Source organism: Lagopus muta, chromosome Z, assembly GCF_023343835.1.
Source record: "Lagopus muta isolate bLagMut1 chromosome Z, bLagMut1 primary, whole genome shotgun sequence".
Taxonomy (NCBI): Eukaryota; Metazoa; Chordata; class Aves; order Galliformes; family Phasianidae; genus Lagopus; species Lagopus muta.
The window spans coordinates 57,618,113-57,646,111 of NC_064472.1; the positions used below are offsets into that span (position 1 = coordinate 57,618,113).

The 27,999-nt window shown below is 34.5% G+C and overlaps 1 protein-coding gene across 10 annotated transcripts in view; it reads left to right on the top strand.

Annotated features, from left to right (window-relative positions):
* Positions 1 to 27,999, top strand: part of KIAA0825 (KIAA0825 ortholog) — a 229,148-nt gene that overhangs the window by 120,590 nt on the left and 80,559 nt on the right. For 3 of the 10 annotated variants that reach the window (XM_048930558.1, XM_048930556.1, XM_048930563.1), the window contains 2 exons: positions 2,831 to 2,925; positions 17,789 to 18,183. In XM_048930558.1, the coding sequence (XP_048786515.1) occupies positions 2,831 to 2,925; positions 17,789 to 17,921 (228 nt within the window). In that variant the 3' untranslated portion in view covers positions 17,922 to 18,183. The other 7 variants (XM_048930559.1, XM_048930562.1, XM_048930561.1 and 4 more) reach the window with 4 other exon arrangements.

Consider the following 27,999-nt stretch of genomic DNA (forward strand, 5'->3'; position numbering starts at 1 on the left):
AGAATTTTTCTGCTACATGACAAGTTTGCAGTGCTCTATTAGTCAGTGCATGACAATGGATAGTTTGTATTAAATTGCTTTACATTTTTATAAACCTTTGGCATAAAATCTATTATCAGAATACAAGAAAGTGTTTTAGAGTTAAGAAAAGTATAATAGATCACAGAGCTTATATAAAGCACCATGTGCCAACCCTGTTGTTCATAATAATGGGCATATTTTGTGATCTTAACAATATCATTAAGTACTTCAGTTTCCTTTACTACAAAATTGTGCATTTATTTAGTGGTGTGGGATTTAGTTTATTAAGGAGGAGCCAGTGTAATTCAATGTCTGATACCAGAGTATTTCTCTGAAATCATAGAATCGTTTGATTTGGAAGGAATCATTAAACGCCATCTAGTCCAACTCCCCTGCAATGAACAGAGACATCTATAACTCGGTCAGATTGCTTAGAGCCCTGTCCAGCCTGACCTCAAATGCTTCCAGTGAGCACCCACCACCTTTCTGGGCAATGAACAATTATTTTTCTCATGGAATATAAGTTTTCTTACATTCATTCTTAGTGGTTGACAACTGCCATGAAACTGACAAGTTTCTTTAAAACTGACAATTTTTCTCTAAGTCTAATGTGAATCAGTGTATTTTCAGTACAGGAAATAATGTTTGCTCCTCAGTAAATTCCATGTCTCGGAACTATCCTGATTTCACAGCATATTTTTACCAGTGAGCTATATTGCATTTAATTATTTTTCTTGCAGAAGGACCAATTTGAATAGGCAATACTTCCTGTGAGACCTGAGTCCTGACCAGGAATGCTTGTATTACACTGTGGTATACTGCACAGTGTAAATACTCTTCCCCAGCAGAGGATTTTTTTAAAGAAAATCGTTTCAAAAATTTTCTGAAAGATAATTTATAGCAAATATTTAATGTGTTGCTTTTCAGTCTCTGTAAAAATTGCTGTACATTATTTAGGGTGGTTGACTTTTCTGTCCTAAATTTTTGCTAATTTATCCACAACATGCCATATTTGGCAAGTTTCCTAATCATAATTTCTTCAAGTTATAATGTTCCTGAAACAAAGGCCGCTGAACTGCTATTTTGAGATCAACTGCAATTTATATTAAAGATATGTAAATTTCCTATCTTCCAACCCTCAGTTCAGTAGCTGATTCTATGAAGTGTGTCATTTCTGTTAACAATTCAGCTATTTCATTCTTACATTCCTGCAAAAATTTTGAATAATCGCCATCTGGTCCTAGTAACTTGTTGCTCTTGATTTTATCAATTTGTCCTGACACCTCAGTCTCTGCCAGTGCTGCTGCTCTACTGTCTAATAAGATTAAGTCCAGCCTGTACAACTCTTCAACAGTAGCAATAAAGGAAAATATTTTAAAGAAATAATTATCCTTTACTAAAGTGTTTTTGTGCTTGGTTTCATGTTTGATTGGTGTTTCATTTCTTTGGTTTTTATATTTCTTTTGGTTTTATTTTATATTCTGTATCTTTTTCACAGGACAAATCAGTCTGGTACACTGAGTTTAAATCTCCTATGTGCTTATAAACTTTCCTAAATGTCTTTATGACTGTTAATACTGTCAGTTCAGCTTCTCCCTTTTATTGTTCTTGACTTTACAGGCATTCCCTCCATATCTGTTTTTCTATTTCTAATTTATTGTAGAATATTGAACAATTGCTTGTTTTCTCCCCTGAATTCTCCTACTGTTTTCTCCCTTGAATCATTCTATTTCTTGTTTATCAGATATTCTGTTACTTCTTCATTTACTTTCCACTTTCACTTTATTATTCTTTCTTTAGCTAGTCTTGTATCCCTCTCTGACTGTACTTCACCCTTCTTTTTGAAAGGTACTTTTAAGTGCATGCCAGAGATGAGCTTTAGTGAGAAAATTAAATGAGAAGAAACAAGGGGATAAAATTAAGATGAGAGGAAGGAGAGAGGGACTACCTGGAGGAATTGCTGTCCCAGAAGAACCAAGTTCTTCTGTAAGAAGAAAAAGATATACATGGCACACTTCTGTCTTTTTATTTAGCTGTATTTTCATTGTTATGACTGACTTCATCTTTTTTTTTTTTTTTCAAACTGCTCAGTGCTATTTTGGTACTACAGTAATAATTTTTGAATGATTCCTTTGCTGATCAGTGCTGACAATTAAAATTAATATTATGCAACAGGAGTTACTATTTTAAAAACTTAAGAATGTTGTGTGTGGTCTTTTGTCTACCCACTATCATTATACATCACTTTTATTTATTAAATAAAGAGTACGTAATTGTATGACTAAGTGTAGACTTACTGGTGTGTTTATAATAAAAATCTGGTGAACAGAGTGCCTTACAGAAAAATAAACAGGTAAACCCATCCTTCTCTAATTAAGATATAGGTTACACTTAGAAACTAAGTAACTAACTGCACTATGTTTTTCATTACAAACTTTTTGCCGATAGCAGAAAATATAAATTGCTGTTACATAAAAAGTTGCCAATTACTTTGCTTTTCAAACAAAGAGTCAAGCTTTCAGACAAAGTGGTTGGGCAGAATGCCATTAACAGTTGGAAGAATAACGGTTCAAAAAATTGATGTATCTTTTTCTAAATAATGGTTACATTCCCAAATGGATTTGTAAATTAGTTGCTGTCTTACTGGAATAAAAACCTTCTACTGTGGACATGATTGATATCATCTGTCTAAGCCCTTGTTCTAGGCCCCCCTCCTTCATGGTTACTATGTCACAGCTGGAGCTTTAATTTACTGATGATATTAACACTGATTAATAACTAACAAAAGCTTCTTGCCATGTATCAACAGTCAACCATTACTGAATGGAACTGGGATTGGTCAGACTTGCTGTCAAGTTGTTTGGGACTGAATCAGATGACCTTCAGGGTGCTGCTGGCACACAGGTAAAGGGATTCTGGCAATTAACTGCACTTTCCACTTGTCTGCTTTACTTTGTAGTGGTCAATGCATACAGATTTTAGCAGTGAAATTTATGAAGTAAATTATTTTTGTTAACGTTTATTTTTGAATATGCAGTTCTAAAATGGAAATGCTTATAATATTTGTGTCTGTTTGTTCCATACAAAGACAGTTTGTGATTTCTATTTTGAGGACCCAACTATTTATTTCTTGCTGACTCTTGAATTTATTTTGGTATTGACCATAAACAGTGCTTTAAAAAGAAGCTAGCAAATTTAAAAGTTTTTAGTGACATACTGCCCATGGAGATTTCAGCACAGAACTTTGGGGATTTTTGCTCATACTGCAGTGACTTCTGAATTCAGCTGGGGGTATAGAAAGCATAGTTAGAAATATGAAGTATTTCTCTAGTAAATTTTAACTAATAGAAATTACTGAACAGGTTGGTTTTTTTTTACTTGTAAAATCTATGACTGTACATAAATAAAGCATTTATTTAATGCAGAATTTATATTCATAAAATTCAAAAATATCAATTGCTAAATGCACAAAATTGCAGGAGGACAAAATAGGTATATTTTCTAAATATTTGCTGTATAGCCTTGGGAGGACTGGAAAACATATCTTCTGAACTAAAAGGTGTAATGTTCTCTTTGTAATGCTAAATCTTTGTGCCATTATATTATTTGCTTATTGAAGTTAATTGTTTGTCTCTTTAGAAACTATAGTGACAATTTCAAGTATGCTTTTTGCAGGTCAAAAAAATGTTCTTACAGTGTTTTTTTTTTGCCACATTTTCAATATATTTTTAGAACTTAATGCCCTAACCATTTAACTGCACCTCAATTTTACACGTAAAATATTTGTTCCATTTACATACACTCTTCTTAATTTAGTATGAAGAGTTCTTCCCTAACCCAAACTATTTTCTGAATTTTGATACAGTTGCACAGGAAGTAACACTGGCAAAAACATGCTCTCCCTTTCGTCATTCAGTTCTCTGTTATCCATTTCTAGGCAGATTATGTGGCTACATGAACTTTTTTGTTTGTACCAGTAGTGCCATTTTTATGTTAAATGGCAGAGACAATTTAGTAATATTTCTTCCTGTGATAGTTAGCTGATCCCTAATATTTATTCTTCATTTAAAAATGAGTTAACTTGCCCTTTTAAAAGAGAGAAATTCTTAGACTGAAAATGTTCATTATACTTCTTTTAAGTTGATGTGCTCAATATGAACGAAATAGAGAGAACTCTGTGGTTGCAGAGGACACGTTTTCTGTGGTCACTTCATCTTCCCTGATGTCTTGAAAACATTCCACTTTTCTCTGTATAAGTTTAGGAAATGAGTTGTTTATATACATCTTCTCCATATTTCGTGTTTTTATTGTATCTTCTATCGTTGCATCTTTTTTTTTTTCTTTTCTTTTTTCCTCTAATAACTGCCCTAATTGTTGTCATCATTCCTGATTTGAAAATGTCTCCATTCACTGCCCATCTATATAATATGGAAATTCTCATCTAGAAGTGACTTTATGCAAGCCATTAATGATTAGTTCATGGATTTTTTATTCAAACAACTCTCACTTCAAAGCCCTAGAGATAATCTAAATCTATTGTGAGCCTTAAGCAGAGCTGCTCGTCCTGATACCCACCATAATGACCACCATCTCTAACACAGCTTGTATTTATATGGCACAGTTTTTAGTACAGCTGAAGTTTGTCTACCCATGTTTTCTAGCTAGATAGGCCAATTCTAGCTAGTCTTCTAGTTACTCAAACAAGCTTTGTAGTGACTCTCATAAGCCATATCTTTTGGTGATCTTTCACACTCCTTAAAATTACACAGATTTCAGTCTTACTCATTCTCATGGCTTAAGGGTCAGGCTAAGTGGGTGTGTGATTAGTTTGATCTTGACTGGTGGATCCATCCTGTTTTTACTATTTCCTTTCTCTGCTGAGGTAAACAAAATGAAGGACAGTACTTAAAAAGAGTCGGAATCATCATACTGCTATAATTATTCATTTCTGTAACACACGCCAAAGCTTTCCCTTAGCAGTTAGTTTTGTGCAGACCAGAATATCTTTACCTGCTCAAAGTGGTTCATGAGGTTTGTTTCTTTTTATATTTAGAGAGAAATATTGTACATGAAGAAAAATAAGTATGCTCTCTTTTTTTTCTGGGAGGAAAAAAAAAAAAAAAAAAAGTTTGAAAATGCTTAGGGGATTCATTTACAAGGGAAATGTTCCCCTAACCTAGTTAATGACTGAGTTAGGTGGAACGGGGTTATGGGAGCATTGTCCCAGAGCCAGTGAGTGGTTGGCAAATTAATTGATTGGTGGTTAGGGGAAAGTAAGACGCTTTTAGTACTGGTTGAAAACACTGAATGGTTGTATACTGCTTACTGTTGGCTCCACATGAGGGCAAGAATCTATTCCATCAAGTCCAACACTTACTTCAAAGTAAGTGTTCAGAAGGCTTGTGTGTTGTTAATGTTATCATGTGATTACTAAGTGGTGATCATTAGGTGAAAACAAACAAACAAACAAAAAAAAAATTATACCTTTTGAAACTGTAAAAAAAGAAAACTTCATTCACTTTCTAGTTTTATATCTGATTATTTCTATATATAGTTCTAGCTGTGAGAGTAAGAGTTAAAACACACTTATTGTTATATTTAAAATGATAGCATATTAACATTCAGCTTATTTATAGCATTTGATTTAACGAAGTTTTCAAGCATGTCCTCCATAGTCATGCAGATACATGCTCCTTTATTAAATCTTGGTGTTCAGTTTTACATCATCAAATTATCCTTACATCATCAAACTATGTCTAATACATTCATTGAGACAAGAAGACCATGTACTTTTTGTTACTACTTAACTGATGTATATTTCAAGTTTTAATGATTGTGCTGCTCATAAGGGAAAGATTGTTACTGCCTGGCTAAGTTAACATTGAAACTATATGTACAGATTGTTGTATCAGCTATCAATATATTTTCTTATTAGCTGTCTGGCAGTTTCACTGTAGACGCTGCAACATTTGGAGATACTTCATTGACTGTAGTGGTTGCCCTGGCCAGTAACTAGGCATCCACACAGCCGCTTGCTCACACCTCTGCAGCAGGTTGGGGTGGGGAAGAGAATTGGAGGGGCCAAAGTGAGTATACTGATGAGTTTAGATCAAAATTTAGATCAAATTTAATAGGTGAAATGAAAGTTGTGCACACAAGCAAAGCAAAATAGGGAGCTCCTTCATTCCTTCCCAGCAGGCAGATGTTTAGGCAATTCCAGGTAAGCAGGGCTCATTGCACTTAATGGGTACTTGAGCAGACAAACAACATGATCTGAACATCATACCCCTTTCTCATCTGTTCCCCCAGCTTTCCTTGCTGAGCACAGTGCCATAGGGTGTGACCTATCCTCTTGGGATCAAATGAGGTCTTGACCTGTCATAGTTTCTTATGTGCCTACTTGCTGAGGAGGCAGAGTGGGAAAAAAAGAGAAAGCCTTAGCACTTTGTTGAATGATTGTCAAAATGCTAGTTGAATATTAGTTCTATTTTAGACACAAATGGATAGCACAGCATCATATAAACCATATTCATTTTCATCGTATGAAAAAAAAAAAGAACTCCGTTACAACTGAACCAAGTGCAGCAACTCATGCACAGGTCATTTCAGTAAATTCACCTTCTTGTTCATGTATTCTCCTTTATACTGATGTCTGCTACTTACTTTCTGTTTTTCAGAGGATTATCTCACCCAACATGTATGATGTTAGAATACATACGCACAATATAATATTTGATTGGGTTTTGTGATGTAACTTTCTTCTGCTATTCTACAGAACTTTCAGCTTCACTGGATGTGTTACTGTAGCAAATACCTACATTTCACTCACTATAAATATGAGAAGCAGCCTAGGACTTCTTGAATCACAGGGAGCCACTGCCCAGTATTGCAGTAAGTTGCTATTCTGAGAACTGTGGGGATTCCCTCCTTTGCAGTTAGGAAAGTTCCATGGAACAGTAGGTACCAATGCAGGTCTTATGAATGTCGATTTCATGGTAGTGATGTGCTTGTCTAAGTGTGAATGTGCAAGGAGGAACATTCCAGGCAGCTCCAGGAATAGAGAAGAATTCATGTCTGTGGCAAAGCCAACAGCGGTCAGGCTTAAGATACTAAGAATCAGAAGCCTAGGAACTTAAAAATAGGGAATATATTGTTTTACTGTAAATGCATCAGATAAAAAACTATGCCAGGCACCATGAAGAAAATAAATTTTCTCCCTGAAACCAGCTGAAACCAGTGCATAAAAGGTATAATTCAAGTTAAAAGCAGTATTTGTTCAGGTGGATAAGAACTGCCATGAGAAATAAATGGTGTAGACTGCAGATTAAAAGATTTCCAACGCACCAGTATAGCTCAAGAACAGTTCTCCAGCAAGCATTTGAACAGTGATAGGAACATAAGTAGTTTTAAGTAGAAACAGGGTAGACTCAGTGGTTTACATCCAGCCATGTGTTCTTTTGAATGAATGTTCCCAATGACCCAACAACTTTTCAGAGTGGAAAACCTGGAATTGTTTATGGATTGGCTTGAGATAAACTATCAAAAATGAATATATATTCTACTAAATTTAGGTAAAATATGTATGCTGTGTGGTAATCTTTTTTGCCAAAGGTGCACAAATTCTCATGTTCTTTAAACTTTACAGTTTTTCTTAATGTAGCCCAGACTGCATTTTGTCTGATAAATTACAAATTTACATGTACTGTTTACATGTGACACTGTTTTTTTTACCAAGGTGAAGTTTCCTTGATATTAGGTTGCTATCCTGATATAAAGAAAATCTTTTTTTTTTTTTCCTTTTAAAATACTTTGACTGTACTTAAAAAGAACCACTTACTTGACATTTATGAACAACTTTGTCCATATAGTTGTGGCAATTTTTTCACACACTAGGGTTAGATGATAAGATCATACACACACATATATATATATGCATATATAAAACCACTGATTAACCTTAATAAAACTGAAATGAAGTAAAAAAACTCTTGTTCAGAATTTTGTGTGATTGCAGGGCAAATCTGCTTAACTCTTGTGTATTCTAGTGGATACACAGACACCATCTGTTGAGAATGGTAGCCATATGGTGAACTATTTATAGAAAATGTTTATATTCATTGTGTTGTTGATTATCTTGATATCCAGAAAATGCTCTTTTAAAATCCAGTTTATCAACACATGGAAAAATTTATTGTGTAGTTTTGAAATTGAAGAGAATGTCAGCAAACTTGCATGCACTTTGCAAGTTGTGAAAGATTTTTACGCAACTGTCACAAGCCCAAGTCAGAAGAATGAATGAAGATACCAAGAGTATGAAAAGGTAGCAAGTTCTCTGACAATTTTCTTTGTAGCAGAAACAAATGGTGGAATAGGAGTTACTGGCAGGATGCCACGACAGACACCCTATCTGCATGGCAGGGGATGCCAGTCTTGTGTCTGGTGTACTTTTGGATGTGTTAGTCCAACCTTCTTTTAAATAAGAGATGCTCCTTTATGTATGTGCATTGCTAGATACTGGAAATCAGTATTGGTGTTATATCTACAAGTCAACTATTAATAATGTGTTGGTGAAGAACTGTGATGTCGTTAATACTGAAGAAACTACCACCTCTCAGTGAGAATATAATGGATGACCTTATCATGCATATGTGTACAAGCTTTCTAAAATGCAAGGAAGGCTATGAGAGACAGTGTTTCATTGTCTTTAGGACTTCTCCTGGTTGATCACAGACACAGTGAGGATTAGAACCTAATGCTATATCAAAAAGGGGGAAACAAAGTCACTGGGATTTTTGGCTAAGCAAGAATTTTTTTCCACAAGTGAGCCGGTCAATAAGAAGAGATACGTCACATCCATCAACACAAAAATTATCCTCCATCTGCTTATCTCCTTCTTATATGACCAATGAAACTATACCCTGACTTCAAAGAATCTGTCAGAAATAGTTTAATTCTCTGCATGGCAATTTTAGTGCATTGGTGACAGAATGCACATTGCTGAGCAAGAGGAAAGAGTGTATTTTGTACATTCTGTTTGAATGCAGTTTCAACCAGTATTATTTATACATTTTTAACAGAAATTGTGCAGGAAAGGGAACCTGAATTTGAGACATCCCATATGCAGTATGCCTTAGATCTTTCTAGTTGCTAGCAGTCTATCTCTCCTGTTGACATGTTGATGAATCCTGTGTAAAAAATAATATTCTTGAACAACATTCAAATGCTAAAAAGATGCTAAAAAGAGAGGGACTGATGTATCCCAGTTCACATGAACTCCTTTTTAATATGTGGAAATACTTCATCATTATGCTTTTGCATACCTGGGATACAGAAGTATGTACTTAACAGCTCTTTTTGAAGGAACATCTATAAAAGTGCTTCAGTAAAGCTTCAGTTTAACTTGATACTTTCAGTTGTTCAAAACTTGCCTCTCAAAGAAAATTTTAAAATGAGTTACATGTGTTTGCATATACACATTTGCTTTAAAAATTGTGTAAAGAACTGTCTATCTGCCAGAGCATAGGCCTATTATGCAAGCCATTTTTATGAGGTTATTTCACTGCATATTGCTTTCTCCATTGAAATTAGATGGCATTTGTGCGTTTGTGTTCTCCTTTATGTTTTGATGGAAAAAAAATTGTAAGTAAATGCAGTGCACTAGTGTTAATAATGCATTGTAAAATATGCATTTATTGTTAAGATTCAAATTTAATCAATTTCTTCAAAACTGTATATCATTTCTTCATTAGTACGTAGGTCACTCTGAAAGTAGCGCTGCCTACTTATTTCCATGGAAACTACAACAGGCACAAAGAGAACAGCACTATTGACAGATCAATTTCTCAGCTACAGAATACAATGTTGTGGTGCGACATATGTGCATAGGTGTCCAGAACATGGCTTGTCTTTCACGCTGCTGTGGCTACTGCTGAAATGCACTGTCTTACAGTGCTCACATACACTGTTTGGTCTCTGTAAATGTATAGCAAGCACCAGTGAATGTCAGTGGGTGCCATTTTTTTTCTGCTTAGGAGAATTCATTGATACATCTTTACTTCATGCAAACTTCCATGACAGACACTGTTGTGTCGGAGCCATCTGCCATCTCTCACACAACAATAAAATAGAACATTTGTGGAAAGATTCAACCTCTGCTGCCATACCACAAGCATCTGCTTCTGATATTGTGGACCAACATAATAAAATTAGAGGCATTGCTTTCAGAACAGCCCTCATAGATAATTTTATATACTATATGATTACTTGTAATAATGACTTTTTATGCAATTGTCTAATTAACCTGGTGACTGACATCCTGTGACCTGGCTGACTTTTCTTAAAAATATTATTTCATCCGCAAATAATTTGCCTTCCTTTCAACTCTGTTTCACGTCCTGTTGTTAAGTAAGGAATATTAAGTGGAGATAATTATATTTACTTTTTTATCTGTTGTTTCTGAGCCTTTCTGATCTCAGTTTTCATTCTTATTAGGTATGCAGTTATCATAAATGTCTACAGAAGCCCTAAATGCATATTAATAAATGCAGAATTACACAAACAGTACACATTACTAAGCTACTCATCTATAGTTATCACTGCTCACACAAAGGAAGAGGTTACAAAACAAAAACCAACAGTCTAAAAGTGTGTTTTGCCCACCGGCCTGTTGTTTATTTGTTCTGTTTCTTTTACATCAGAGATTTTTTGAAAAGTGGTGGTAATACAGAATAATTCATTTTCTGAACTGTAATAAGTTGAGATATCGTAATTTTACGAAAGGTAGAGGGGAAAAGTGCTAATATTGAAGTTGAACAAATTGAAGATCTGGTCCTGCAGCCAGTTCTCTAAGCTTTCTTCAACACTGCATAATTAATTTGTAGCAATGCCGAGAGTTGAGCCTCTCATGACTAAATTTTATGATATAAAAGCTACCATACAGTAACTAGTCCATTGGTAGTGTAGATGTGCACAGGCAACAGAAGAGAGGTGTTTCAACTTTACTTGTAAGAAATCATTTGGCTGATTTGAATTACCTGTAGTCTTTTTAGGAAATTGATGGGCTAGTCTCTGAAAGAGACGGGGAACAACTTGTCTTGACCTTAAGACATTTGCTGTGCATACAACAAAGCAAGTAGCAAGGACTGGTAGCTGCTACTGTGCAGATGACAGATCTTCGTAACTATAACTCCTCCCTTACTGTCTTCCACTCTCTTTCCAAGAATGGCATACTGGCTTTCTCACATGTCCTTGCTGGATGTACATCCTCTGTTCTTTCTGGCCTCAATTAAACAGCTAACTCCTTAAGAAAGGGTGATAAGTCCTAAACACGTAATTGCCTCCAAAATTAAACTACCTCTGAAAGCTTTATGTTCATGACACAGTTTTGAAGACATGGAAAAAGTTGGGTAGTTTCACAAGTCCTTTTATTAATAAGCACGGTGACTTGTGTAGGAAGCTTAAAGCCTTCATAAGCAATATAATCTCGGACTTTCTGAATAACATGTGGCCTGATAATCTGCCCAGAAAATTGTTTATTGTTGTCATTGCTTTTTTTTTTTTTTTTTTTTTTTTTTTTTCCTGTAAACTTCTTGGTGGGACCTAACAACCCAATTAAGCAAAGTGTGGGAAGCCGTTATGAATCTTGGATCATGTAGCAAAGAGGGAATTCAGAATTGTCATTCTAATAGTTGACGCTGGAAAATGTCATTGAAGAAATCTTCTTTTTTTTATGTTAGTCTTTCGATTGACAGGTTATGACAAAATTGCATTCATGTTGCTTGAATACATCTTTTGTCTAGTTTTACATGCTTTTTGACTTGTCTAGAAAATGACATATTGAGGTTTTCATTAGCCTTAACCAGGTGTGATTTTCTTTATGGAAGATACCTTGATAGGGCGACAGTTGAAGGCGAATAAACCAGTGAAGCTTAGAAAGGCCACAGCCCTTCTTCAGATGGTAGTAATGATTTGAAAGACTCATTAATCAACATCCAAGTCACAGGTGTGATGGCTTTCCTGCAGACTGCCAACGGACTGTGAAAGTCACATCCAACACATGAAACTGTTAAACTAGGCACATCTATAAATATTCTTAAAGTTTTTTCTCCTTCTTCTAGTTGAAGAACACAACTCTGTAATGTTTTAGTTATTGACTTCTAAGGTTTTGTTTTATTGTTGTTTTCTGAGGAGTACTGTCTGCTTTTTAAAACAAAAACGGGATTTTGTTTTCATCATTGCTCAATATAACAATCTCATTTAAGCACATAGCTTTGGTTGCAGTTTTAAATTTATATTATTATTGTGCACGCTGAACGTGTGTAAAAATTATTTCATAAATTTTCTGCATATAAATGCAAGGCCATTTTCTTCATGGTTTTCTAATTCTTTGCTCTGGTACAAAAATTATCTGGAACAAATATTAAGTTATGCTGTAGTGTAGAGAGGAAGTCCTGAAATGTCTAAAGAGAAAAAAAAAAAAAAAATCTTCTAATTTCTATCATCTAGTAGTGGATTTTTCGCCTACACTAATGGGAAAAACCCATCATAAGAATCCGAAGAATGAAATCTCCCTACAGTTTTTCCACATCGTTCTTAAACTCTGTGGATTCCCTGGAATTAAAGGAAGTGTAGTCAGAGGTCTTACAGCTCCCCATTACATTTTCTCCCCAAGATTATCGTTAAATTGAAATGCTCCCTATAGATAAAAATTAATTTTACTCTATCAAAAAGCAATGAGTATGAATTTGCTTAGATTATTGTATTTGCTAATTCCTTGGTCTCAAATTCTCATCTTTTTCCAAATACAGATATTCAGAAGAATAAAAATCTTTCTTTACAATTGGAAGTGAAAGTCTTCCACTTTTGTCCGGGGTGAGAAATTTATGTATGGAAGCAGTCCCATCTTCTGTTTCCCTCCTTAGCATATCTTAGTTTTGAACTTCATATATGAATACAATTTTAATTTACAATCCACATTCACCACTTTTATGTCTGAGTCACCAGATCAAAAAGTTATTTTGATCTAATTGAGTTTAAATCAATGGAACTGGGTAGAGTGTAATGCTTGCTGGCTCAAAAAACCATAATGCGCACCAAAGACAAGAAAAGAATGCATTTATTGATGAAGTATATAGAAAATGATATTTTTGCATATACAAAGCTCTTTAAACAGACATTTGAATATCGCAGAATCATAAAGGTTGAAAAAGACCGTTAAGATCATCTAGTCCAACCACCAACCCCTCCCTGCCATGTCCACTAACCATGGCCCTCAGAGCCACATCCACACAGCTCATCAACAACAAGGGACTTTTGACCTCAAGGTCTGGCATTTGTGCTTGGCGGAATAGCTTCTGTGCTCTTGTGAACAAGACATGTGAAGTAGGTCACACATCTGTTCCATGGTTGGCCAAAGCTCCAGGTGTGAGCAGCCAGGTGTTCCTATACATTTGAAGCCAATCCATTTGTATCCAAAGTAAGCCATCTTTTGAGAGAACATTTCTATTCTGGTTCCAGTGACCATAGCATCTTGTACTCAACAGAAACAAACTCAACAGAATTCCAGGTCAAGTCTCCACCCACAGGGCCAATTCCATTCTATGCGATCACATTTCTACACAAAACCTTGACGTAACAAAGAAGTCACTGGTCTGAGTAATCTTCCCTATTTGAACCAGAAGCTATAGCTGAAAAGTTAGATGAATCTATGCTCCCAAAGGGGGCAGTTGGGCCTGAAGAAAGCACATCAGCAGTGCCTGTCCTTAAATTGCTGGTCACCACCAGTGCTACTTCAGTTCATGGTGTTTCTTATCCTTTACATGAGGGACTCTGAAAGGAGAGAGGAGTTTTGACCCAAGAGCTAGGAAAAGCTCTTAGCTGAGGACATCCTGGTAGCTTATTCAACATAGTTACAGCTCATAACAATTACTGATGCAGTCAGACTCTGGAACAGTAAGAGTTCAGTCAATATACTTGATTTTACAAAGTAACATTTTTATTTGATTACTCAACACTGTGCTACTCCATGTTATTTGTTATTGCAGGACTTATTAAAGTATACATTGCTGTCACGTTACACATTCTAGAAACAATTGTAATTTCTATTCAATGACAGGATACTTTAAAACAGAATCTTGTACTAAGAATGCAGAGAATTTTATTTTGTTCCAAGTTTGACCATAGATCGTCTGTATTTTTGCACATTAACTTTCTGTTGTTTCTTAAACACAGTTATTAAACATAACTCCAAAAAAATTAACCTTTTGCATAATACAGAAATGATCTCTTCAACTGTACTAATAAAGACTGTGACAGCTGAATTTAAATGTAACCAAACTCTTCCCACTAAAGTGTGATGAAGTTAGGAATAAAAAAGTATAATGATTTCTCTTGGGATAATTACGTGGGCAATTTATCATTACATTTGGATAAAAATTGAAAGCACCTGTATTATATATAATTAAACCTCATTAAATTGTATATAGAAATCAACAACTTTCTTATTGTTTTTCAAGTACAAAAGAATTATTTAAAAATGTTAAGTAGTAGCACCTCTTAAAAAGTTTTTTTCTTTAATTTATCTCATATTTTTGATATTACATTATTTATTGTTCCATATGGAGTGACTGTCAGATCATTCCATAGGAATGTCATTTAATGTACTTAGCCTTAGAGTAAAAATGAATAAAGGTAATTGGCTGTTCTGTTGCATAGTTCATAGTTGATAAATGATTGTTGTGTGAAAAAAACTGGATGCAGTATTTTCAGAATTTAGTAATAAGCAGGAACTGTATTTAAATGCTGAATACAAGACTTTAGAAATAAATATATGTTAATATTGTGTTTGAAAAGAAAGAAGCCACAATTTCTAATGCAAGATGACATTTCATTAATATAGAAACACAGTTTTAAACATCTTACTTAATGCCTTTTTGCACACTGGCTCTTAGATGCTGTGACTGTCCCACATGCAGAGGTCAATCTGATCTGGTAGATATTCTTTAGTCCCTGTTTGTGAGAAAAGTTATTCTTCTCTGGATGTTTCTGCTGCACTGAAGATGCTGCAATTCACAGAGGGAAAACAGTTCTGCAGTAGTCCAGACGCAGTTTATTTATTGCTTTTATTAGGCATAGCATCTTGAGCTCATCCAGAGGTCAAGGGGCTTTCATGCTGAACACAGAATGTCTGATAAGCATATACTCAGTTAATTAGGTGAAATGATGTTTGCTAAAGTGTCCGTTTTCTATGTGTTTTATATTGTAACCACAAGTTGAAAATCACCAATTTGCTTTTTCCGCAACACCTAAATGTGTTTACAGAGACATAAGGTCCCTATTCAGAATAAATCATACTCAGGCTAAAGTCAGGCTCATTCTTTTTTTTTTTTTTTTAGATCTAGCCCCAGCTTTACGCAATATTAATTGAGGCATGGATCTACACTAAGCAAAGACGAATGAAAAATGCAAGATTGTGCATCTTTTAAATAAAAATAGCCATTGCCAACAGAATATTTCTATCTCTCATCTGGCTGACCATCTCTTAAAATTTACTTGCACGTAATGAAGATTAGCAGTAACAGAACTGCATTCTATGGGATCCCAAACACGAGACAACTACAGGAAACAGGAGTAATTACAACAGCTGTCAGAGGCTGTAAAATTAAATACACTTCCAAAAATGAAAGTAGTAGACTTAGTATTAGAAGTATTAGTATTAGAATTAGAATTAGAAATTTCTAATTTCAAATATTGTAAACATATATTTGCAAATATTTGCAAACATTTTAATGGTGTCCCAAGTGCTGAATAAAAGAGCATTAATTTTCTGGGCACTTGTTCTCTGTGTGTCATGAAGAGGTTCTTCTATGTAAGCTTCAAACCATATGACATTCAGATATTTTGAAATTTGGCTCAAAGATCATTTTCCAATATTGTGCCCCAAACAGACTGACTTGATACTAATCAACCCCAGTTAAACAAGCTTCAGACCATAGTGTTCTGAGCAAGAAACAATCACCTGGCTGACCGTACCTATTTCTGTTTCTTATCAACCAGGAAAGATGGTGAGCCTAGAATAAGCTTAGTGTGACAAAGTTTTCATAGTTTTATATCTAATTTTTGTTAAGCATTTTTATTAAATTAACAGATTATGAGATACTTATTCCCTCAAGATTGTGCTTTTATTTATTTTATAGCAGTGCAATAACGTCACTATAATATAAATAAGTACCCAATTGTTGTTTACTTTATTGATCTGCTTATTGCACGATCTTTTAAATCTTTCACAGAATCACAGAATCATAGAATTGTAGGGGCTGGAAGGAACCTGTAGAGATAATTGAGTCCAACCCACCTGCCAAAGCAGGCTCCCTAGACCAGGTTGCAAAGGTAGGCATCCAGTCTTGAATGTCTCCAGAGGAGGAGACTCCACAGCCTCCATGGGCATTTGTGCATTTGTGCAGAACTTTCCATGCTTCAGTTTGTGTCCATTTCCCCTTGTCCTATCACCATGCATCAGTGAAAAGAGTCTGGCCTCATCCCTTTGTCCCCACACCTTAGATTTTTATAGACATTGTTCAGATCCCCCCCGAGTCTTCTTATCTAAATGCTGAAGAGACCCAGGTGACCTACCCTTTTCTCACAGGAGAGATGCTCCAGGCCCTTTATCATCTTTGGAGGCTTCCACTGGACTCTTTCCAGGAGATCCCTGTCTTTTTTGTACTGGGGAGCCCAGTACTGGGCACAGTACTCCAGATGAGGCCTGACCAGTGCAGATAAATTTCATAAATTTCATAAAATTATAAAACTCGTAAATTTCATTAATTTAATTCTTTTTGCAATTGGTTTTCAAGCCCTATTTAAAAAACATAATTTCTTAGTTAAAATATATATAAAACATATAAGTCTGTATGTCCTTACAAATTATTTTAAATTTGTAGAACCATGTAGTATCACAAGTTGGAAGTGACCCACAAAGATCATGGAGTTCAACTCCCAGCTCCATACACCACCCAAACATGGTGTCTGAAAGCAGTGTCCAAACCCTCCTTGAACTCAAGTACAGAGGCTGTGCCCACCACCCTGTGCATCCCGTTCCATGCTCCCCGCCCTGTGGTGCAGACCCTTTCCCTGACCCCCAGCTGCCCTCCCCTGACGCAGCTCCATGCCGTTCCCTCGGCCCTGTTGCTGTCACACACAGCAGAGCTCAGCGCTGCCCTCCGCTCCCTGTGAGGAGCTGCAGCCGCCATGAAGGCTCACCTCAGCTCCTCTGCTCTGGACTGAGCAAATCCTAGAACCACAGCCACTCCTCACACACCTTGCCCTGTAAATCCTTCACTGTCTAATAACTTTATGTCCTTCTTACATTGCGGCATGCAACCTGCACACAATGCTGGAGGGATGCTGCACAATGCAGAGCAGAGGGTACAGCCCTCCTCAAATGGCACTCTGTGACTTCTCACCCTGTTGTCTGAAAATGTATGCAGGATTACTCTATCCCAGGTGAAGAATCTGACATTTGCTCTTGTTAAATTTTCCAACTTTTCACTCACCAGAGCCCCCAAGTCATCCTCTGCAGAGCTTCAACTCTGGTATTGCACCTAGCACTTGCCCTTGTTGAACCTGAGTTGGCTATGATCAGTGACCATGTTGTCTTTGAAGTGCTTTTCAACAACTCCCAGAATGGTCTTCTACATGATTTTTCAGACATTGAAGTCTTAGAATTTTGGAGTTTAGCTTCTCAGAAACTTACACGTATTCCTTTTTTTAGATTATCAGTTCAAGGTCTTAGAATAACAGAACAACGTAGAGTGGAAGTCGCCTTAAAGATCATCAAGTCCAGTCTTTCATGGGAAAGAGAGCCTGGGTCAAACTGTCTATCACACTGCCTAAATGCATTTTGAAAATCTTCAGTGAGGGATCTGACCAAGTCCCTGGTAAAGTTGTTCAAATAGGTGATTATTTTCACTGTTAAAAATTTCTTCCTTACGTGAAAACAAATCTTCTTCTCATGTAACTCCCTTCAGTTGCCTGTTGTCTTCTCCCTGTGGCTAGCTGTGAATGCATCCTTTTTGCAGGTGTCCTGTAAGTGCAGGAATACTATGATGAGGTGAGGCTCCTCTGAGCCTTCTCTTCTCCAAAGTGAAAAGACCTAACTCTTTCAATCCTTCTTTCTCAGGCAGATTCTCTACGCCTCGATCATTTTTGTTGACACTGCAACCTGTCCGCCCTGTCCATTTTTTAATTTTTTTTTTTAATTCTGTAGACCAAAACTAAAACTAATACTTCAGTAATGGCCTGACAAGCACCAAGTAAAGGAGTGGTTGTATCTTGTATCTCTGTTAATAATGTCCCTGTGTATGCAGCCCAGGATCTGTTTTGTCTTGCTTATTTAAGCAGTGTACAGCTGATTCATGTTCAGTTTATTATCCTCCAAGATCTCCGGATCCTTTGAGCAAGACTGCTTCCTAGCCACACAGACCCTAATGTCTTCTGACACTATAGGTGTTTGATGTTGGTGGAGGTCAAACACCTGTTTGATGCAGCTGTTTGTTCACTTTTGATGGTATCTCCCATGTTTCATCTACTGATGTAAAAGTGATGTATTTTTTCTCTTGCAATGTGTATGATTGCATGGTAGTACAGTCACTAAATATTTTGAAAATGTAGTACTCTTGCTTTGTAAAATAAGTGAATGTTATAGTGAATGATACCATTAGCCTATCTGTTAATCTAGTCAGTCCCAAGCACAGTTTTGAAATATGGTTTCTTCAAATGGATTCAGCTACGATATAGTTTATTGAAATGATAAATAATGAGATTGAAACATGTAGAACAAGCTTTGGTATAACTGAATTAATTTTAAAAGAGCTGGGGAATTATAGGGGATGTGCACCCTGTGAACTGAGTCTTTTTCCCTAATGACGCTTTCTTAGCATCTAATAATAACATGAAGATAAAGCTTTTTTATCTTCTGCAGTAAACATGTCAAGTTCTCAGTGGCATCTTTTAATTGTGAAAACCAAAGGTCTGCCTCAACTTTCCTATGTTAAGCATTTGTATCAACTTCCTTGCATGCTTCGTTTTCTCTGTAGTTTCAAATGTGTGGGAGCATTTGATCAGTGTTCTTTTTAAATTCAAAATGAGCCAGCTTCTGTCTCAAAAGTGTCTTATTGTCATGATGTCATTGCGCCTCAAGATTTGTGACCTTTTGCTCCATATGGATTCATGGAGGACCACGTTGTGTTTTTGCAGACTAGATTGCTTTTGTCCCCCCGCTAGGGGGTATCAAAGCCTTTTGGACTAAAGTTTTACATACTAGTAAGTTTGCAAATAAATAAATACATGAAATAAAAATAATATACTAAAATAGACCAACAACAAGTGAAAGCACCCAACAGTGAAACAAACCTAGGGTTTATGTATTATAAGGACCGCCAGATGTCGCAAAGGCATCATTGATGAACTGTTTTTTTATCCAAAATGTGGCACTTATATGAGGAATAGTAGTATTGTGTTTGAGAGTTGCAGGGGCCATAACAGGTCAGTGAAATGTCCTTCAAACATTTGATTTTTACATTTGAGAATAGGCCAAGATGAAAAGATAACTACATATCTGACATTGACGTTACTACCATTTAGACAACCGATGCAATTGCCTTAGTGAGTGAGATCAATCAGACCTTTATTACTTTGAAAACCACAAAAAAGATTTAGTTTTTTTTCTTTAAAAATGAGAGTTTTCAACCTCATCAGATCACAAGCTTCTAAATGTAAAATTATTGTAATATGTATATAAAGTTTCATTTTCTCCTTATTCTTTTAAAAGTTGAGTACTACAGAAAACATTAAAAAGAATAACAAGTAGTCTTGAAAGAATTTGAGCTGAGTTGAACGCATAAAATGGCAGTTTAACAAGTAGAACTTGGAAACAAGCATTTGATGATTGATTTTTTATTGAGACAGAATGAGAATGATACTGGATAAAGTGATTTTCCTTATTGAGAGAAAATATAGTGTTTTTCAACATGTCGTCAGTATGAATGGAAGCCCTGTCAAAAAAACTGAGCAACACATAATATCTTTTAAAAGGTAAATTAACATAAGTATATCACTTAGTTTATGGATCAAATTTTACACTTGTCAGTTTTATTCATAATGTCATAAAGTTTATATTGTAAAGGTAGTGTTATTACCTTTGTTATGTCCTGAAAAAGCCTAATATTAACTGAGTTCATTCTAGAATTTAAAGTATATTCAGCTGAAGAAATGCCAGTGCAGAAAATTAAGTCCAAAATATGTATTCATGTGCAGATCTTAGTCAAATCCCTGGTAATTTTAAGTACTTGAAATACATTATTCAACAAGTAACCTGCTGTATGTTTGCGTTTAATGGGCTCTGCCTGAGTATACAGAAGCTGTCAAGATAAAATATGGAACATGCATCATTCTAATTCAATTATGATTCTTCTTAAAAAATAAAATAAATGCGTGTCTGTGTGGGTTTGTGTTGTATGTGGAAACGTGCGATCTTTATTACTATGGTTGGATTTTATTTTTTTTTATATGCTTCCTCGTAATTTCTCTTTGCTCAGGTACATGTATATCTATGCCACATGCAAGATGTATAAATATAAAAATTTTATTTTTTCAAATGTTGGAGAAGTTCAAAATGATAATTGAACTTACACTGGGTGCATGTATATATACTTACCTACATTTGTCCTTCTCCATGTTTCACATATTAAAATAAACAGTAAGACAGTTAGGTATATACATACATGCCTAATTGTCATGAAATAGATTAAGTAGGCCCTGGACTTTCATCTAGCCTGTTGAGAATTAACGTCTGGAAACAAGCACACCTTTGTCACTAATTATTATTTCCTTGACCTTTGTATAACTGTGATATCAGTAGAGTTCTTAACTTAATAGGAAGGACATACTTGCATAATATTCCACAAACATTAAATTATTTAACTCTTTGACATCCTTGCATGATAACTGAGGTTTTTTTGGCCTTGCAGATTTTTATATGTGTCTGTTTGTGTACTATGCTTATGAGTTACCCACATATGGAATACTTCGTGTTTTGTTCTAAGACTTTATGTATATTTAACCTTTAATTTAACTAGCAGGTTGTAAGATTTCCATAAAAAATAGATGAGCTTTGAACTCACCGAATGTTATTGGTGTAGCACAATCAATCATTTCTAAAGGTTAATGGTGTTAAAAACAATGAGAACATATGTCTTATTTTTAATACTGTTATATTAGTAAAATTATTTAGCATAAAGAATTGGTATCCTATCCTTTGTGTTAAATTTGAATTTACAGTTTTTGATCACTAGGTTATAAGTTTTATTACCAAAGTTGAATGGGAATAAAAACAAATAAGTGTTTATATAAACTTTCTTACTATGAATAAGATAACTGATGGTATGGTAGCTGAGACATCTCTGTAGAGCTAAATTACTCTGGAATGCATTACAATTATTTTTGAAGTGTTTTTACTTCTTTTGATCCCATTCTGCTATGTTTTAATAAAATTTGACTTATATACAGTTGTTATCCTAATTACATAATACATAAAACTCTTGAATGAAATAAAAAGTCAGTATTTGAAAGACAGTGTAGTGCGGGGCATGAGATTTCAAATGGTAAAAACCTGCTGTGGCAACAAAGACTGAATCTGTTCCTGTGTTTCATACTTTCCTGATCATATCTTTAAATCAGATAGTAACAAAGAATATTTATTTGTTGCCAAGCTATTGTAGGATTTATTTCTGAACTCAAATCCTAATTATCAAGAAAATTGCATCCTCTTTATCTCACAGAAGGACACACTGCATCATAGTATATTCGGTTATTTGGTGCTATAATATTGTTACCTTGCTTGAAACACATGGTCTCTCTTGATATACAAGAAAAAATCTGAATCCATTTCAATAAATTAATAGGGATGAGAATCCCAATCCATCGTTCTTTTCAGAGGCTCACATACATTGTAATGAAATGCATTAGGAGTTTTCTTCACTTGAAATCCAAATGAGACCCATTTTGGCTCACACCCTTGACAGTCTCTTTTATAAGCACTGCTGTCTCCTGTTCATGTGTGGGCTTAGTAAAATGCTTCCTTTGTAAGATGCACAGAGACAATATAATGCCATGAAAGACGAAGGTGTCAAAACACAAAGTTAGAGGCAATCTAATCAATGCCTCCTGATTTAGCCTTTGAAGGCTCTCTTCATTAAAACTCTTTAATTGTGAGGCTTATCTTGAGGTAGAGCTGTTACTTAATATTTTTCAGTGTCATTCTTTGGACAGTCATTTGTACCTTTTAAACGTAATTTCAATATTCATTGTTTAGTAAATTGGATGCCTTGTTAGCAATAGTGGTGGTATGAATGACTTGCATTCAAGTGATTGAAGGTAATAGTGTATAAATGGTTGGTTCTCTCTCCTGAAGTTTAATGTGTTTTATTTCTCTGTGTGTCATTATAAAATATATGTTTTTCATTATTGGTCTTTTTATTTCTATGTATAGGAATGCAGGTTAGAATATTTTAAAATTTTGAATAGAAAGATTTCTATCTGATTTTTTTTTTTTTTTTAACTTTTAAAAATAATCATATTCAGTGCAAATATTGTGAATGCTATGGAAGTGGTGAAAAATCTGATCTCAAATTACATTATTCTTTAAAAAATTCTGAAAAGATACGAGATTTTTCTAAAAAAGATAGCACATAGGCCATTACTTCATGAATGATTGTGAAGTTGGTAGTAGCTGCTAGAAAACATCTTCTTGAAAGCAGCTGAAAACGAAGTATATCTGAAAGCAATTTAGAGATAATAATAATAATAATTTAGAAAATGCTTTTAAAAGAAATACTTATTTTCCACCTGAAAACTGCCAACATGTAAATAAATGAAAGTCTACAAGCTACCTTTTGTTCTCAAGCCAGATGACATATTTTGTTTAAAAAATAATAATCCATACGTATGTATAGTTTATATGTGTATGTGTATGTGAATTGTAGTATCATGTATATGCATGCATGGCGTGTGTGTTATATATGACTAAATACATTTTCATATTACTATATTTGCTCATAGCCTTATTACAGATATGAAAGATTTACTGGAAAATAAATATTGCATATTTTTACAATATCTCAAAAGCCTGCATCTGTTTAATAACTAAAATGTCTGGAAAGCTAAAACATCCCATGTTTTCATCATAATTATTAATAATAAAAATAATGTTAACACATAAAGAATCAGAAAGACCATAGAATTTATTTGTAGAAGTCTTTAAAAAATGAAAGAGAATTGAAGCAACTTTGACCTGATTTTTAAATGACTAGTGTGGCGAGTACAGCTGCTCTAGCTTAGTAATTATTTGTGATAGGTTGTTTTTGAGTCCCATATGTATAGAAGCTCCAGGCCCAACTACCTCATTTGCTGGCACACAAACAGATTCTTCCAGGTGCTGAAAATTAAATTTTAATATATTATTTAAATATTAAGAGAATTACAATTTCAGTAATTTTACTGCTACAGCTGGAGTGCAAAGAGTGGCTACACACTACAGAGGTGGTTGCAAAGTCTACCAGAAAGAAAATTCCCACTGGTTTTAAATACTTTCAAGAAAGTAAATGTTTGATGCAAAGATAAGAATATATATTTGTTATACGCATATATATGTGTTTTTAAAGTATTGTTGGGATCTTGACTTATTTATAGAGTAACATTTTAAAATGTTACATTGCAATTTATATGATTTCACTTTATAAAATAAATAAAAGTTTAAGAAATGGTAGTGAAGAACTTAGTTATCCCTGTGCTGAAGATTTCAGTAAGACAACAATTTCAGAAAGCTATTAAGCAGATGGTTAACCCAAAGCATGTATTTAATAATTTTGTGTCAAGTTAATATATTTTCTGGATTAAAATTCGAGCAAGTAACTTTTGTGCATTTAATCACATGCATAAATGCTTTGCTGAACTGGGGATCTCAACCTTATCACAGAGTTCAAGAAAATTGTTTGAACTGTCTGGCTTATAGCAATTTTTTTTACCCTGAAAATTTTAGAAAGGTCCTCAAAACAAGGAAAGGCTAGTTTTAGGTAACTTATATGAAGATAAAATTGCACTGAATAGACAATGCCATGCAATAGAATATATTTTTCATTCCAAGATTGTTTTGTAACTTTTGTCCCTCCTGTTTCATAGTTTCAGCATACTTCTAACTATTCTAACAATGATCATCAAGATCCAAATTCAAATGTGGATTAACCAAGTTTGGAATGTACTTCTGATGGCTTTGATTTTTTTTTCCTACTTCAAAACATTATTACTGAATATAAATCTGTCCAGAAGTAAACACTGCTATTCTCTCTATATTAGTATCTAACAGGCTAATCTTCTAAGGATCTTATCTCCGGTAGTTCTGTGGTCTTTTAATAAATATTACAATCCAGAATCTTTTTAATATGACATCTAATAATTCGTTAATTTATTTATTTTCATATTGCATTGGTAGAAATCACTGACTTGTTGAAATAACTTCATCTTTGTCTAGTATTCTGTCTAACCCACTGAAATCTTATTTTTCCATTCTAAAACCTGCCCTGCTCAATAAGGCCTTAAACAGGACTGTGTTGTCAGCAAATTGCTCTCAATGTCATTTAATTTCTTCCCTACCTGGCTGAATTCTAAGAAGCTGTTTAAGCTAAATTAAATCAAGTTTCAATATAAGTTCTCCAGTTATCATTTTTTTGTAAAGGGGGATTCTTGCCTTTTGTTTTGATAATACTAGTGAACATGGGTTGGGATTCATTTTAATACTGAATGGATATTTTATTTCACTGTAACCAGATCATCACCCCAGCTCTTGTCCCAGTTCTACCTCACTAAATCCACTAATTTTTGGATTAGACAACTTTTCTGAAAACTGGGTAGGCTATGTTACTATAAGATACTGTTTAAGGTGAAAGTTATAACAATTTTTAAAACACATTCAAATCTTCATAAAATCATTTTGAAAAGAAGTAAATTGCCATGCTTTTATGTTAATTACAGAGTTGTATTTCATGATGAACAGTTCACGGTTCTTACAACAGTAATAATCTTCTACTATTTTAATAGTCATAGAATTTCTTCAGTTTGACATTTCAAGATGGAACTGATTTAAAACAAATCACCAATATGAAATTATAGAAATCGAGTCCAGAAAACAGAATTGTCACCACATGTCCTATTACGTTATACTAACTGAAGATCTGAATTTCTCCGTCTATCCACGGCATGAAAACAATTTTCAAAGCATCCCATCCTGAATTTCAGATTTGCTGTCTTTATTTTTACTTTAATTATTATTTAAATATTTTTGTGTCTGCTAAACTAAAACATAAATATGTTTAGTTTTAAATAAGCATCTACGTATTTCTTATACACATAGGTAGATAGGCTACACATAGATTTTCTATTGCTAAAATCTCTGCTATTCCATTCTGTTTGAAATACCTTTCAAGTATAATGAACTACTGCTGTTAATAGTTATCATAATATATTTTTGAACAGTTCTTTTGACTGCTCTAAGGTATTTCTTCCTCCTATCGAGAGATTCATTTTCTTACAAAGGATGAGTATGTGATTCAGACTTACAAAATACATATACAGTCCACATATTCATAAAATAAAATATTACCTTTTTTCCTATTCAGATGTGTTAATAAAATTACTGCTGATTTCTGTACCATCAGAAGATAAATTTAACTGATTTGAAAATTTGATTGCTGAGGGCTCTGATGGTGTTTGTAACAAGGTCTGGGGGGATGTGAACCCATTTACATTACCTGACGGAATGTGTTCACCTGTCCTTTTTATAGGAGAGTCTTAGCCACACATCTCTCATCGTCATCAAGACTGTCTCTAACCCCACTGATAGCTTTGATCATTATCCAACTAGATGGCTATTCCCTGCAATTTCATAAACCTTTCTAATGAAAATAAAATAGTTTAGATTTTCTCTTGCTCACTGTTAACTATTATTAATGTTTACATTGACTAGAAATTAGTTGTTGTATTAGAATCTCTCTCAAAAATGAAGCATGTATAGGTAGCTGTGCTAGCTATTGCCTCATGCTTCTTGATGTTATAGGAAATATTTTCTTCTGACATGAAGGAGCTTCTTTTTTATTAAAATACAGAACCTATATCCAGAAGTATCAATAGAGTATATATTTCTATGTGTAGCAGTAAGAAAAGATAAAATTCTGCATTATGAAAAATACAATGGTAGAAACTTCTCAAACAAGCACTATCATATTAATTTTGAAACAAAATGATTTAGAGTGTCATTTGTCTTTTCTGAGACCATTAAAAAAAATCAAAGCACTGTATTAGAAGTCTGTCTTTAAGAATTGAACATACATTGTGTGAAGCAAATCCTAAGCTTAGTTTTTTAATTACACCACTGGAAGACAACAAACTGGCAAAGCAAAATATTCTCCTCTTCCATGGACTTTCACAGTGGCCTGGGACACTTTTTCCCCTGATTTATGGGAGACATTCCCAGAAAGCATGAATCTAATGAAGGCAATGACAAAATTTCAATAAGGCCATTTTTTGCCTTTTGGATGACAAAGTGTTATTGAATTTTTATTTTTATTTTATTTTATTTTTACATTTCAACGGTGGCCAAAATTTTAACACTATAGTACAGATTTAAAATCTGTAAAATCCCTTGTATGTAAAGAAAGCAGAAGAGGGAAGGGTGACAATTCAGAAAATATGTAAACTGTTTTCTCTTTCTTGCATTCTGTTACCAATAAATATCATCTTGATAACTGAAATCCATACTTAATGCTCACAGATTTAATATAATGGGAAAGGTTTCTTAAGTTTTTCTTCTGCACATTGTGATTCTGTGTGTTTATGATCCTGAAACTTCTTAAAACTATCTTTCCTTTAAAAGGGACTGCAGATATGCTGTAGAGTACAAGTGAAGTACTTAAAACATAACCTTTGTTAGGGAATTGTCAAATTTTAACATTTAACTGATTTTTTTCCTGGATACTGAGATATAAGGGATTGACCCTTCAAGATGGAACAATTCTAATTGGAAGTAGCATAAAAGATGATAATATCAGTGGATTTCAATGTAGTATAATTATATGTTGAAGCAGTACCCTGAAACTCTATTACTGCACATTGACAGGCAGTATCTTAAAAGCCAAAGTCAGGAAGCTAATTTCCAGGGAAAATAGTAGTAGACAGACTAATACAAAATATGTACTTTAATTTCAAATCTTCATAGCCTGCTCTCATCAGCTTTTTCTTTTCCTTCCTTCCTTCCTTCCTTCCTTCCTTCCTTCCTTCCTTCCTTCCTTCCTTCCTTCCTTCCTTCCTTCCTCCCTTCCTCCCTTCCTCCCTTCCTTCCTTCCTTCCTTCCTTCCTTCCTTCCTTCCTTCCTTCCTTCCTTCCTTCCTTCCTTCCTTCCTTCCTTCCTTCCTTCCTTCCTTCCTTCCTTCCTTCCTTCCTTCCTTCCTCTCTTTCTCTCTTTCTCTCTTTCTTTTCCTTTCTTCACAGATAGGTATTTTTATTGTTTCCTTCTACTAACTAAAATCCTGGCATTGTCAGATTGTAAAGGCTTACTAAACTTATGTTCAACATCTCTCTTTTTTTCATGCTCAGTAATTAAAAATGGCTATGGGCATTTTTTATCCTTTGAGATTTACCAACTGCTGTAGCATTTTTAGAATGATTTCTTCACCTGCTTTTATATGAAATAGCCAAATATCGGAGCATCTTGAAGTACTTAAAAAAAAAAAGTTTACCTCTAGGCTTCTCATTTTCAGCACAGCAAAGGCTATATCACTGTTCTACCGTTCAATTAATTTTGAAATCCTAAGAACAAAAGTCATTAATAAGTCTTTTGTCATGGATAAAAAAAGAGAGATTCCTTTTTAGTATTTG